The sequence below is a fragment of the Thunnus thynnus genome, chromosome 4 (genome assembly GCF_963924715.1).
Source record: "Thunnus thynnus chromosome 4, fThuThy2.1, whole genome shotgun sequence".
Lineage (NCBI taxonomy): Eukaryota > Metazoa > Chordata > Actinopteri > Scombriformes > Scombridae > Thunnus > Thunnus thynnus.
In genome coordinates, this window is record NC_089520.1 from 29,448,803 (window position 1) to 29,463,282 (window position 14,480).

Consider the following 14,480-nt stretch of genomic DNA (forward strand, 5'->3'; position numbering starts at 1 on the left):
GATTAGCAGATTATAAACAGGTGTGCAGACAGAAAAAACATCAAGCAAGCTCAGTGAAATTGGCTAGCAAACCAAAACATTAATTGTGAAAATTAGATTCAATCTCTTACCTTTTTTCTCATTTCCATTTGACCATTTCACACTTAGATTGTGTGCACCTAGTTTGAAGTGAAAATGAGCACAATCTCCCCATACGCTCTGTTTTTAAAATACCAGTTTATGTGTGGGAAATGGTGCATGCATGTTTTTTCGTTGTTTTTTTTACAGATAATTTTTTTGGGAGTACAGACAATAAAGGTCCCTGGTATATGGTATGCACCTTGCATGCATGGCTTTTGTGCACATACTGAACATTGTGTATACACCTGCCCCAGGGACAAGACAAAAAGTTTCAGATGAGTTAGGTTACCTAGCCCACCAATGGGTTAGGGTTACCTAACCCATTGGTGGGCTACTCTACTGTATTGGGCATTTAATACAGACCGCAGAGGCAACCTTCTTCTGGAGAGACTAACATCTGATGAGAGGCAGCTGAGCAGGCACATAACGAGGCCAGGTGAACAATATTAACAGAAAACTTAATGAGGGAGACCATTAAGTTGTCAGTGATAGCAGACTCTGCAATAAGTAAACAGTGAACTGATTTTCTACTTTTACAAGTATTGTGCCAAACTCTGAGGTCTACGGCAAGGTCTGTGCCATAGACCTCACTTAAAAACACCTCAGTGGGCCGCACAGTTGCACTTGGTGACATGTACCTTCGCCCCGAATACTATGGTTATGGTAGATTATTTAGAAACAGCTCCAAAGACTAATAATAGCAATAACACTTTCAGTCTCAGGAGAGCAATTCAGACGCCACTGCGCATGCCTGTTTACAGTGCTTTGTTACCTTGTTGTGCTATATATCACAACCTCAAGACTGTACTGAAGTTCTTTGATAAAACTGTAGCACAACGGATGTGTATGGCACAGAGGAATACAATATATCAGGATTTGGATATACACACAACACTTGTAAGTAGGATCAGTTCATTGTTGGCTTGGCTCTGTAAATGAGATTTGTTGACAATAAGAAAGATATAGAAAATCACCTGCCTTATCCTTTCATGATGTTTTGGAGTAATTGCCTAAAGTCTATACTCTTCACTTTCAATCCAGTGAAACTTTCAACCAACAGTCAGAACATTTAAAATGGGATCTTGCTCACCTTTTTAATGTTCTGCATAACTGTGACAAGTATGTTTTATTTCTCTATCAAAAGTATAAGGCTACAAATCACTGCTGCAGTTAGTTTGCTTATATTGACGCTTTTATTTCATTTCATTATTTCATTTAATTTTAATCTCACCACAAAAGTTGTCTTTGATCACCCCCACTAAATGCCCTTCGGGACCAAATGTCGCAAAATACAACAAATACTGTTATTTAAAATAGTAAATACATGTCAAACAATCTAATGTTTTTTTTTTATAAAACCAAACCAGTAAAATTCATTCATTTTATTTACACCTGTGCTTTTTACCACTGTGAATTGTCCAAATGTCTCCTGTGAGAAAGGTCGGCTATTGTTTTTAGGCCAATTGAAATCTGGTTGACAACAGTTCTGCTGGCCCAGAACACAAAATTTTACCTGCTGGTGAATGCTCAATGTGTCAAATGTGTAAAGATGAATTCTGGTTCTCCCTCGTCCTTACTTACATAACTACTACCAAGTTGAATATATATTATGGACCTGCAGCACTTATAGGTTGCAAGTACAATGTCAACTTTGCTTGAGCTTGCTTTACCCCTAGCTTATGCTAGTTTGATAAAGTTAAGTGTACCCTATTTGCTAGTCAGGGTTAGATTTTTTTTGTTCTTTACACAACTATTTACTCAACTTTGTATTTGAACAACTGAGTGCAATAGGGATTTTGAAGAGCAATGAACAAACATCTAACAGCATCTAATGGGACCAAAGTGACATTTGCAGGTATGTTGACATGCTGTTTAATGTGTTGTAGCTAAGAAGCTAATTAGCCACCCAGTCTTCTAACTGATGTGAGCAGTGTGTTTTCCCCAGGGAGTGTTTGTTTGGTGGCTCCTCCAATGAGCTAAGTTGCAGGACAAGATATGTGTTCATGTTCGTAAGCTAGAAAAGCAGGGGACTTAACAGGAAAGCTAATGTGGGTTGTTGTTGAGAGTCTGTGGCTCTTGTGTAGCAAGATGCTATCAGGCTCAGTGGGACCATCTACTCTGCCTATGATTGAACGCCATGTTATCGCTTTATTCAAGATTTGATTTGCTGTATCAAAATAAGTACTTCAGCTATCTAAGTCTATGATGGCACAGTATCTAATCGAAATAATGTTAAACTATGGGGCACCATAATGAAATCACAGAATTTAAAGTATGAATTTCTCACTTTTGGTTTCTGAGGAGAACACAGGACGAGTGATTTATAGAGCAGATATGTGTGCTGTAGTGGTCAAAAAACAGGCAGTTAGGCAATTAAATTTCACTTGGACTTTAAATGATAATGCTACTGAAGCTACTGAATTACACTACAAAACAATTAATCCCATGTTTTATCTAAATAAGTTTGAAAAAGTTGTAACAGTGCAACTTCTGACCCATCTGGCAGAGCACCAGTTACTTCATCATGACCCCTTTGGTTTTGACCTAAACATTCTACTAAAATAGCAAACTGTGCACTATTAGCTCATTGACATTCGATAAGGGCAAGAGAGTGACACCATCAAATTATACTAATTTCAAAACTAATTTTAATTCAAAATATCAGACAATATCTTATTAGCCCTCACTTTAGGACCTATTATACTGTTGATGTAATGACCGGACCAGAAGTGTATCGGACCGGACCGGAAGTCTATCCTGGAGCTGGTTGTTGTTGCTGATGATACTATGACTTACACATGTGGCTGGTCCCACTGCTGTAAAGCAACTAACAAAATGTGTAACTTTTATCGCTCTGTGGCTTTTATTTCGAAGCAGTTATTTAAGCCTTGAATTAAAAAAAACACAATTGTATCAGTCAGTTTTTTTGACAGAAAAACTGTTCTGTTTTCTATCAAAGGTTGAATTTTATAGGATGGAATTATTTTGGAATCCCATCTGAAATCTGACAAACATGTTAAAAATTTAGCAGGACTCCATTTGCACCTCAACAGCACACTCTGTTGATCTTTCACTCTTTCCGTATTGTATAACATCATGGTCTCATGAGCCTAAAAGAGTACTGGTCTTTATAATTGTGCCTTAAATATTATGTTGAGAGGGAAGGTCAGCCATCATCACAGTCAAATTCTAGAGAAATTTAAATAACTTAGAAAGCAGTTTTTGAAACTGTTTTTAATGACTGAATGCCCTCGCTCCTTTTGTATGTCTGAGTTGCCTTGGCGCAATGAACTCTACAAATGGGGATAATGGCACACTTTTGGACAGTCTCTCCTTGAGGGCATTCATGATGTTGCTATCTGTTGTACACACGAAAAGTAGTTGTGTAAGGAATGAAAAAGAGTGCCTGAGAGAGAAGAGAAACGTTGCCTACTTTCACACACCTTCGCACACCTGGCAGTAAAGGCTTAAAATGTGTATGATTGTGGGATTCTGTGTTGAGGGAAGCTGCAGTTTTTGAAAGCAGCAATCTGCCATCAGAAAGGGGGTTTTATGACTCTGTTAGTTGATCCAACAAGCACTTTGTTTGAAGTATACTTGAATGAAACGGCTATCGCTATATGACAATGACTGCATAATAATTTGATTTTGAGAAAAAAAGCACATGTTTCTAAAATGTTAGCTGGTGAATTACAGGGAGCTTTTTTTTTCTAAAATGGATTCAAAATGTTTGGAATGAATCCTCTCAAATTCAGCCATGCAACTTCAGTTGCATGAGCTACATCAGCTGGTTGGCATTTGCATTTACACGCAACACTTGCTGGCAATTATGACATATCCAAAAGGCAGACTGAGCTAATTAAGAGGGTAGCAGCCAGTAAAGACAGTAATTAAGCCTCAGAGACAGTAACACATTCCCTAATCACCGGTTGCTCTTGTCCCCCGAAGACACACTATCTTGTTTGGAATACCCAGAAATGAAGAGCTTTTGCCAGACACGTATGTCCCTGCATCACTTTGCCAAAATTCTGTGCGCAGCATTTATATGTGAAATTCACTACTAGGAAAAGTATGTAGAGGTCAGATATCCTTAATGTAATCTCACACCTTCAGAAAAATTGTTTGCAACTTAATATAAAATCTCTGACTGTCATGTTCTTACCATAAACAAATGTGGCCTGTGCTTTAGAGTGATTAGATTCTTTTTCCACAACGTCAGGCTGAGTTTACCCCCTCCACTTTGCCCTTCCATGAGGACTATGACGTATGTGGTAGGATCAAAGCGGTGTAGAAAAATCCTATGTTCTGAGGTGAACTATCTTTCCGGAGGGATTACAGATGTCTTACTTACCTCATGTGTGAACAACTGTGAAATGTTACGTGTTTCTCTACTTTTAAGCTGCTTTACGACTTGGCTGTGCTCATGCTCACCAGGGTCCACCTGCGCACCTGTCAAGACAACATTATACACAATAGCAACAGCAATAGTTGATACACACAATTCTGTACTGGTAGGTTTGTTTTTATTTCTCAAATGAACATAATATCATGCAACGGATGCAATATCGGACCATGATATTAAGTGTACTAATGTAGAATTGTTTCTTTGCATCAAAAAGTATGAGATAATAAACATTTGATTTGGAGCTTAAATGATTATTTGAGAAACAAATTGAATGTTGCTTATAATACTAATTTCAACATTTCTATAGTTGTAAGAAATAGACAATATTGATTACGGCAGGACTCAATGAAGGCAAAAAATGGCTCAAAATTCTCAATAACATGTCAGTCAAAGGTCTCACAAATAATCCCCATTTTAAGTGGGTGGGAGGAAATCCGCTTTCAAACACAGTTATTCTGGTATTTTGTATCTTAACCTAATTGGCTCATAGTTTTATTACAGTTCAAGTCCATTGCCTTGCTGAGTGTCACTGCAACGCAGCACACTGCACTGTAATTTGATTGTGACCTAATCCTATTGGAGGTCTCTGAAGCATAAGTATAAAAGCTAAGGTCAGATGTGTGGTACCAGTCACCCAAGGAGGTTACGAGTGACAGGAAGGGCCAGCTACTAAAGACGACTTTGAAGGTCAGAATGGCAGAAGAGTGGGGAAAACAGGCATTTGCTGCAAGGCGAAGCTATGAAGACTCAACAAGAGGATCTGCCTTTGTTTACACAAACAGCAATCATACCAAGGGTACAGTATTGCCATTTTATTTTATTAATAATTTGATGGGCATGTGCATTATATGAGTGATTGTAACAAAAAGTAAGGACCTACAAGGAATGACAGCAGAACTTCAAACCAGAGCAGATCATAATCTATTCATCTTTTGCCAGTGGTCGTCTGCTTTTTAAAGTTAAGTTTTCAATTAGATTAAATTTGGTGTTTTTTTTAGTTATATTTGACATATTTGAGGATTTAGAGCTCGACAGTTTGAAAAAGTAAATATTGTTGCACAGTATTGTCAAACTTAAATGCAAGCATCAGACAGTTGTCCTATTTTCCTCACTAGAAAGCTTATGCACTGTTTACATGAATTCAAGATTTGTGTTATGTACACAAAAGTTAGTACTGTTGCTTCCTATACTTTACAGAATAAGACAATATGAACCACATTAAATTTTAAATCATGAGACTATATGTGAAATTGGTTTGCTTTTTTCCCTAGATCCCTTTGAAGGTCCGAATTACCACATTGCTCCTCGATGGGTTTACAATGTCGCAACACTCTGGATGTTTATTGTGGTCGTTCTATCAGTCTTCACCAATGGTCTTGTCTTGGTGGCTACAGCAAAGTTCAAAAAACTCCGTCACCCTCTGAACTGGATCTTGGTCAATCTTGCTATTGCTGATCTTGGAGAGACTGTTTTTGCAAGTACCATCAGTGTATGCAACCAGTATTTTGGTTACTTCATTCTGGGACACCCTATGTGCATCTTTGAGGGCTACACTGTCTCAGTTTGTGGTGAGTGGTCATATTTTTTTTCTTTTTCATGGAAAGGTATTTGGAAGCAGTTTGCAAAGAGAGGAATTCTTGGTCTTACATATTTCGTTAATTTCCTTTACTGAGTATTGTGCTTCTTTACACAGGCATTACTGCTCTCTGGTCCCTGACTATCATCTCCTGGGAGAGATGGGTCGTTGTGTGCAAACCTTTTGGAAACATCAAGTTTGATGCCAAATGGGCCACAGGTGGAATTGTGTTCTCCTGGGTCTGGTCAGCTGTATGGTGCGCTCCTCCCATCTTTGGATGGAGCAGGTAGCCTGTGTTTTTATCTTACAGATATATACATAATAAAGATCTTGAGTGTTTATCAGTTGACATAAATTAAAAGTTGTCTTGCTTCAGGTACTGGCCTCATGGACTGAAGACTTCCTGTGGACCTGATGTATTCAGTGGAAGTGACGACCCTGGTGTTCAGTCCTACATGATTGTTCTTATGATTACATGTTGTTTAATTCCCCTGGCTATCATCATTTTGTGCTACCTTGCAGTCTGGTTGGCTATCCGTGCTGTAAGTTATCTTACCTGCAGTTTTATACATCATAGAAAGTACATCACAGCCTGGCAGAATCTTATAATGTGCCAATTTATCTATCACAGGTTGCCTTGCAGCAGAAGGAATCAGAGTCAACCCAGAAAGCGGAGAGAGAAGTATCCAGGATGGTTGTTGTGATGATCCTGGCATATTGTTTATGCTGGGGACCTTACACCTTTTTTGCCTGCTTTGCCGCAGCCAACCCTGGATATGCCTTCCATCCTCTGGCTGCTGCCATGCCTGCATACTTTGCCAAGAGCGCCACCATCTACAACCCTATTATCTATGTCTTCATGAACCGTCAGGTTGGCACAACAGTCTCATTGTCACATTGATCAACTGCCTTTGTCTAAATCAAATGTGTTTTGTTTAACTTATTTTTTATTCTCTCCCCATCAGTTCCGCACATGCATCCTGCAGCTCTTTGGCAAAGAAGCCGATGATGGCTCTGAAGTATCCACATCAAAGACAGAGGTGTCCTCTGTGGCCCCTGCATAAACCTGTATATTTTACATGTTGCATGAAAAAAGACCATTATGACTTGTACAGTAAATATTTATTTTCTCTTTTTTCTTTAGCTAGCTTTCTTGCAAATACAAAAAAAAGCACAAAAAAAGCACATAAAGCAAATAAATGCAAAGTATACTAAAAAAGCTTTCCATGCAGTGTTTTTTGTGTGGGCGACACTTGGCACAGATGGACCAGGCTCACTTCTCACAAAGAAGTTTTGGTGGCTTAGGATGTGCATTTGCGCTCTGTGTCACATTTTCTGTCTCATGTTCAAAATGAGCTCCGCAGCCATGGTAACTCATGCCAGAGACCAAACCTGCCAGGGGTAGTTCTTCTTCAGGCTCACAGATCAAAACATGTAAAAAAAAAAAGACCTTCTCACCAATCAGCTGTGAGGAGAGTAGTCATCCTTCATACAGGATGCCAATATAGACAGACATCACATATTCATAATTAAGTGAGAAGGTGCAAAAAGCATGTCTTTACACAACAGTTTATTAGTATTAATATTATATCAGAAATAAAGTAGAGGGCTGCAGTAAAGGTGGGTAGCAGCTAAAAAATACATTGCAACAATGACATGATAGCTGGACATTTCAGCATTTAGAAAGAAACTTTCTGGAAAGGTCTTTTGTAAATTGTATGTGGCACATGTCCTCACATATCCAAAACATGTTTTCTACAAGCCACATGTGGATAGACATCTGTTGGCTCTAACTAGCTGACATGACAGATGGACCTCCACCAAAATATGGCAGCTAGTTCCAGTAACAAAACTGACCCAGACTACACAAAGTTAGCTCTTAGAGGTATTGAGAAATGAACTATGTGTATGTCACAAGCCATCGAAGCCCTAATTATGAAACAACATATCCATTTTCACTATATCAAACTTTTCTTTTGGTAAATGCCATGCACTTACACATTTTGACCTCAAAACATAGTGTTATTTGTGGAACTCATGGATGTATTAAGACCATTGGACACCGTATTCCAAGATAGGACCCAATTCTTTCCAATGAAAGTTGCTCACTAGGCGCAAACGCCTGGAAAACTTTTTTCAGCCTTCATCAGGCTTCTGCATTTTTGGGCCTACAGAACATGAATGGCCATAAATTGTTCATTGAAATGGCTCTTCGAGAATTTTCCATTTATAGTGAACCTTATGGCACAAAGGTATGACTCAAATTCTCTTCCCTCTACATCTACATCTTTCCCCTCTCTTTATTGTTTTTAAGGCAACCTCTTGATGAATTAGCATTTCAGAAGTTTCTCTTCCAAATGCCAACGCTAAATGTAAGTACTTAGAATCCAAGAACCCATTATTCAGAGTGAAATGATCAGTTGGGGCACCTGAGGCTTAATGTTCTGCTGGATTATGAGTCTCACCTTCTTCTCACACACTTCCTTCAGTGTCTTGAGCTTGGTGGTCAATCTCCTCTTATGATTTACAGGTGCTCCGACTCCACATTGAAATATCTATTGAAATGCATTTTTAACAACAAAGTATTTATTCTGGATACAAATATGAATATATTATCAGCTTTATTGTAATATTTGATGACATAAAAGTAGTATTAGAGTAGCGTTATTTACATGTATTGTCGTTTGAGGCATTGCTGCTTCACTTCTGTATCCCCCACAAGCTTGAGGCACGGCCAAGAAAGAAGTGGCAACCGGCAGTGCAGTAGTGCCCCTGCCTTACGAAAGTCGGGACAAACTTTTAATTCAGGTCTTGTAGATCTAATATGAATGAAGATTCAGCAACTGGATTGCTTATTTCTCGCGTCAAATTTGTTGAGAAACAGATTTCGGTGGAATGCTAAGGTAAGTAAGTGAACGTTTACGTACTTCATACAGCCCTACTGTTCATGCTCAAACCCCATTGACTCACAGAACTAGGGGCTCCAGGAGGGAGGTCTGCAGTTGGACCCTTCTTAGTGATTTTGCAGTAATTGGTACAGCTAGTTAGGAATAGCAGAAGAAAACCAAAGTTGTAATTTTTGTATAATGTAATTTTGTGATAAAGTGAGCAAAATAATTTTGATTCGGTTGGGATCAAAACAGTTTGATGTACAGGTGCAGTCGAGGGCCCGCTGACAGACACCAATTTGGGAACCAGTTGTTGTAGCCAAAATACAAACTCTTTTATTTTGCAATATTCCCGGATGTTATGAGTGACGTCACTGTGTGCGCATGTCCACCCTCTTGCCGCACACGTGAAGTCTGAGAGGTGGAAAACTGAAGCTATGTCTAAAGCTAGTACGTACCTTTTCGTTGTGTGATTTAATACTTTCACGTAAAATTAACCGTGAACGATTTAAATTGTGTCGTTTCTTGTATCTTACAGAACAAAAACGAGCAAAACGTCTCGGCTTTCTAGGAAAACTGAAGGTAAGCGCTGCCCGACAAATGTTACCCGAGCTAACTTTTAGTGCTCCTCTGTCGTCACTACTGTGGTGACAGAAATATATTCAACAGTTGTCAAATGTATCGCTAAACTGTACGGTAGCTCAGCTTTTTCTTTCAAGAAATTATTATATGAAAACGGTAATGTTATTATTGATAGATGTCTTTCCAGCTCCAGCTAGGTATCAGTGTTGCTGACTGGTGCACTGCACAGACAGACAGATAAACTACTGGAGTGGAAAATATACTGTCCCAACTCCCTTAATCACGCTGCTTACGTGTAAATTTAGCATTCAGCAGCTTCAATGTCACTGTGTTAATCTATAAACAACGCAAACTACTGTGCAGTGTCGATGGATCAGATACTATCAAACATACACTGTATGGCAATGACATATCATCTAAGACTTAAGCACACACACACAACATAAGGCTAGTAAAGAAAATTTCACGTTTGGACATCTGCTGACCATGAGGTAAAAACACAGATCTGTTGCACTACATTTTACCTGATGTTTTTACTTATTAGTCTGATTCTCAAGAGATTTTCAGAAAACTGCTGTTGTTGATGGCTCAAAGCCTCACAGACGTGATGTGTACATAAATCAACTGTTCCCTGTTTGCATTGATTGTCATTTAATGAACTGAAAGAAAAGATATTATTTTAATATTTTGCATGTTTTCCTGTCTACAGACCAAAGATGGACAAAAGGGAGACGCTTCAAGGCAGACAAAGAATAAAGAGCAGTCATCTGTGCAGCATGTCAAGGACCACAGAAGACCAGAAGAAATCAGGAGGCAAAGGGTGACTTTTGGAAACTCTTGCCTGCACTCAGATTTGAGTTTGCACTGCAAATTATAATTACACTTCTTATTTTTGGGGGTTAACCAATCTCTCGATTCATATTTTTCCTAATTAGCTTCAGGACCTCCAAGAAAAGCAGAAAATCTCTAGAGAACGAGAGCTGATGAAGAGGAGGAATTTGCTAAGCTTTCAGAATGACATCCTACAGCGGCAGAAAGAATTTGAGCAGAGGGTAAATGTCAGCCTGTTTGCGGGAAACTGACTCTATTTTGAATCACTGCATGTTGTGCATCATAATGATTTCTTTTTTTCTTGTTTGTGTTCACAGGAGACAGAGATGCAGAGTTTGGAGAAACATGTCAACTTTGAAAATGAGAATTCAAGAAAAGCATATTACAGAGAATTTAAAAAGGTATGCAGCTGCTTCATACATGATGAACATTATGATTTTAGATGTGTTTTGTACACACAGAATTATCACTGTAATTTGACATTAGATTTTTTGGAAATGGACATTTTGCTTTTTTATTATTTTCTTAAAGGTAGTGGAGGCATCAGATGTGATTTTAGAGGTTTTGGATGCACGTGACCCTCTTGGCTGCAGATGTCCTCAGGTGGAGCAGGCAGTCATTCAAAGTGGAACGAACAAGAAGATAGTGTTAGTGCTTAATAAAATCGGTAGGTTTTGAAATACAAATTTAGAAAGCATGTCTTTTGGGAATTGTCTATATTTTTATATCTTGACTTACATGGTTTTACATTGATTATAGATTTGGTGTCAAAGGAAATCGTGGAAAAGTGGATCAAGTATCTTCGTAATGAGTTTCCTACTGTGGCTTTCAAAGCATCTACTCAGCAACAGTCCAAGAACTTGGTATGTAGTTAAACTATCATCTGAAAATGCTAATTAAGATTCAAATAATTAAAGCTATATACTAATATTTATGATATTATTTTGCTAAATATGCATTTCACATAAAAACTAAACATTATTTTCTGTCTCCTGCTGTGGGCAGAAACGCAGTAATGTACCAGTGACACAAGCCACCACAGAGCTTCTTAGTAGCAGTGCTTGTATTGGTGCAGACTGCTTGATGAAGCTACTTGGCAACTACTGTCGCAACCTGGACATAAAGACGGCCATCACCGTAGGTGTTGTAGGTAAGCACCACATCCAGTAATACAATGTTAACACAGGCTGGGTAGTGAAAGCAGCACATCAGTGTCATTCTTCTGTCAGTGTCTACACAGGGTATGTTCATATGTAAAATGGGAGAAAATAGATTTTAAGCTTAAAATTACTTGTATAAAGTGCAAGTTAAGCGTGACCCGTAGTACAGCCTGTGTAGACAGCTGTATTGATTAAAATAGAAAAGTATTTGTTGCTTCAGACTAAAAAATGCAGCTGAAATGTCTCCTGTGAAGACAAAGCGTACTACATTAGGTTTTCTTGTTTATGACGTAAGATGTCTAAGTGAAATAATTTTTTGCTACTTCTGTTTTGTAGGTTTTCCTAACGTGGGAAAGAGCAGTTTGATCAACAGTCTGAAACGCGTACGAGCGTGTAATGTCGGAGCCACTCCTGGTGTCACCAAGTAAGTATACACTAAGTTGTTGATCCTGTAACTGTGAAGTCCTGCTTGTTTCCTACCTGTTTTAATGATGAGTTTGTCGGACTTTAGATGCCTTCAAGAGGTGCATTTGGACAAACACATTAAACTACTAGATTGCCCCGGCATTGTCATGGCAACTTCAACGACTGATGCAGCAATGATTCTTCGTAACTGTGTGAAAATCGAACAACTTGTTGATCCCCTTCCACCTGTTGAAGCCATCCTTCGACGCTGCAACAAGGCACAGGTATGTTGTTTGCTTTCCAGCCATTTGCACATTGATAGATTGTGTAAGTCGCACACTGCCATGACATCAGTTCTGTTGGATGTGCAGATCATGGAGCACTACGGAGTGCCAGACTTCCACACAGCTCTGGAGTTCTTGGCATTGCTTGCTCGACGTCAAGGCAAACTAAGGAAGGGAGGACTGCCCGACACTGACAAAGCAGCTAAGAGTGTATTAATGGACTGGACAGGGTGGGTAACATTTAAATTTTTTTTATAGCTTTACAAATGACAATCAACCACTAGCACTGTGTTAATTTCAGCATGTTGTATTATTTAGGGGAAGGATCAGCTACTTCACGCACCCTCCAGAGACACACACTCTTCCTACACACGTCAGCGCTGAGATTGTTACGGAGATGGGAAAAGCTTTTGACTGGGACGAGCTTGAAAAAGGAAATCAGGAGGTTCTGGCAGGTAAAAGAAAACAGGCTCATTTCACCCAAATCCCCCTAAACATTTTTCTCATTTACTTGCAGTAAGAACAATGTCCCAGTTACCCAGAACAGACTTCACTGTCAACAGCTTTCATTCAGTTACTTTAAAGTAACAACTGGAGCAGTTTTTATCTAAATAAAAGGCCATTGAACAATTTTTTCATGTGATAATTGTGTCACAGAAGGACAACTGAAATATAATACCGTAATAATCAAGTGTTAAAAGACCCCAAAGAAGCAGTAGTAGTTTCAAATTTGGATTTGCTTCTGCTGTGTTTCAGAGTCATCTTGTTCTGATGTCCAAATGGGATTCTGCATGGAAACCACTGGAATGACACAAGGTGGTGGTGAACCACTCTCGTACCTGGAAATGGAAGGAGAGTCAGTGGAAGAGCCAGAATTTAAAGATGAAACTGAATCTATGGAGGATGACAAGGACCCAGAGGTGTGAAACAGTTCAGTCCTTACAGCTTCAGTGTTCACTGAAGTATAACTTGTTAAGCCCCTAACTTTTGTAAAATGTGGTTCATTCAACTCTCGTTATGTCTGATGTTCTGTCCTATTTAAAATAGTTTGGACCAATGACAGTGGAGATAAAATCTCAGAAGTCGAAGACTGATTTACCTGAAAGTGATGCTGCATCCAGGGCTCCAGATTTGAAGGATATCTTGAATGTAGATCCTCTACAGCAGGGCCAAGCACTCCTTGCTGCCAGCAAGAAGAGGAAGAAGCAACAGAAAAGAGCTGGTTTGTATAAATATCAGCCTCAGTCAAATACTAAACAAAATCTTGCCTGTGGTGTGTTCTGGATATGAATCTAAAATCTAATTAAAACATTTGGAGTTTAAAATCTTAGTTTACTGATCACATACACCCACACAGATAGGCTTATAATATATTTTTTGCTTTACCTGTTCTGTATTTAACTATGCAAATTAAATTGATACATTTTTCTTCATTTTCTTTCATCTGCAGACAAAATTGCCACCAAACTCTCGGACACCTTGACATCTGCAATGGACTTCTCATTTTCAGATAGCTGATTAAAATAAAAAATCAAGGAATATGTGTTTGTGTTTTTCCTTCACTGAACACTTTTACAGTTTTCTGTTTTAATGTAAGAAACATTACTATCCTCCTACAGAACTTAAGCTTCTTGGAACCCTGTTGTTTTCTTTGGTGGCTTTTCACTGGGTGGATTATACTCCGTCTCAGTCACTGTCCTGTGCAAACACTGAAAGTTTTGCCTTTAGTACAAATTGCAGATGCCTTTTGTTACGTATCGACCTTCAGAGCTCTTGACACTTCAGTTCTCACAACAGGAGCCATTAGTATCAAATATAAACTCATAGGACCTTTTTATGCATCACATTTAATTATTTAATTCTAAGCTAAGCTACAGTAATTACACTGTGTAACATAATTTTTGTTCCTGGGTAGTAAGTGTTATTTCCTAATTGCTTGTGCCTAAAAAGTATTGAAAGCATTCATAATGAGCTTAATTGAAAGACATATCAGCATCTTTTCTAAAACAAGCAGTAGAAATAGCTTAATGTATATGCCAGCGTTTTGCATTTCACATTCAACTTGGTGAGTGGGAGACTCATTAGCACTTGTGGTGTTAAGATGCAGAATATGTAATTGCATAACAGTTGTAAACACAAAATAGCTTATTTATTCCCTCCAAACTGTGACCTGGACAATATTTTGATTTTATCTAGTTCTAATGAGAAAACTGGTGAATTTGCACATTT

At 38.6% G+C, this 14,480-nt stretch overlaps 2 protein-coding genes and 1 long non-coding RNA gene across 4 annotated transcripts; 2 read left to right on the forward strand and 1 right to left on the reverse strand.

Annotated features, from left to right (window-relative positions):
* The first annotated feature begins 1,671 nt into the window (after positions 1-1,671).
* opn1lw1 (opsin 1 (cone pigments), long-wave-sensitive, 1) lies at positions 1,672-7,320 on the forward strand. The gene is made up of 6 exons (XM_067588238.1): positions 1,672-5,321; positions 5,797-6,093; positions 6,219-6,387; positions 6,478-6,643; positions 6,733-6,972; positions 7,067-7,320. The coding sequence occupies exons 1-6, from the start codon at positions 5,219-5,221 to the stop codon at positions 7,163-7,165; spliced, it is 1,074 nt and encodes a 357-aa protein (XP_067444339.1). The 5' UTR covers positions 1,672-5,218; the 3' UTR covers positions 7,166-7,320.
* A 113-nt stretch (positions 7,321-7,433) lies between these two features.
* Positions 7,434-9,192, reverse strand: LOC137182014 (uncharacterized). 2 transcript variants are annotated; one of them, XR_010928222.1, is made up of 3 exons: positions 8,774-9,192; positions 8,567-8,656; positions 7,434-7,518 (listed from the first exon to the last, which is right to left on the reverse strand). It is a non-coding gene; the product is annotated as an uncharacterized lncRNA (long non-coding RNA). The 2 variants fall into 2 exon arrangements; XR_010928223.1 differs by having other exon boundaries at positions 7,460-8,656; positions 8,774-8,873; positions 9,029-9,192.
* A 143-nt stretch (positions 9,193-9,335) lies between these two features.
* gnl3l (G protein nucleolar 3 like) lies at positions 9,336-13,792 on the forward strand. Its single transcript, XM_067588235.1, has 15 exons — positions 9,336-9,439; positions 9,528-9,571; positions 10,281-10,391; positions 10,507-10,623; positions 10,720-10,803; positions 10,934-11,069; positions 11,162-11,265; positions 11,408-11,552; positions 11,899-11,986; positions 12,074-12,251; positions 12,339-12,481; positions 12,570-12,706; positions 13,008-13,171; positions 13,299-13,473; positions 13,702-13,792. Exons 1-15 carry the CDS (start codon positions 9,427-9,429, stop codon positions 13,767-13,769), a joined length of 1,707 nt encoding a protein of 568 aa, XP_067444336.1. The 5' UTR covers positions 9,336-9,426; the 3' UTR covers positions 13,770-13,792.
* The last annotated feature ends 688 nt before the right edge of the window (positions 13,793-14,480 follow it).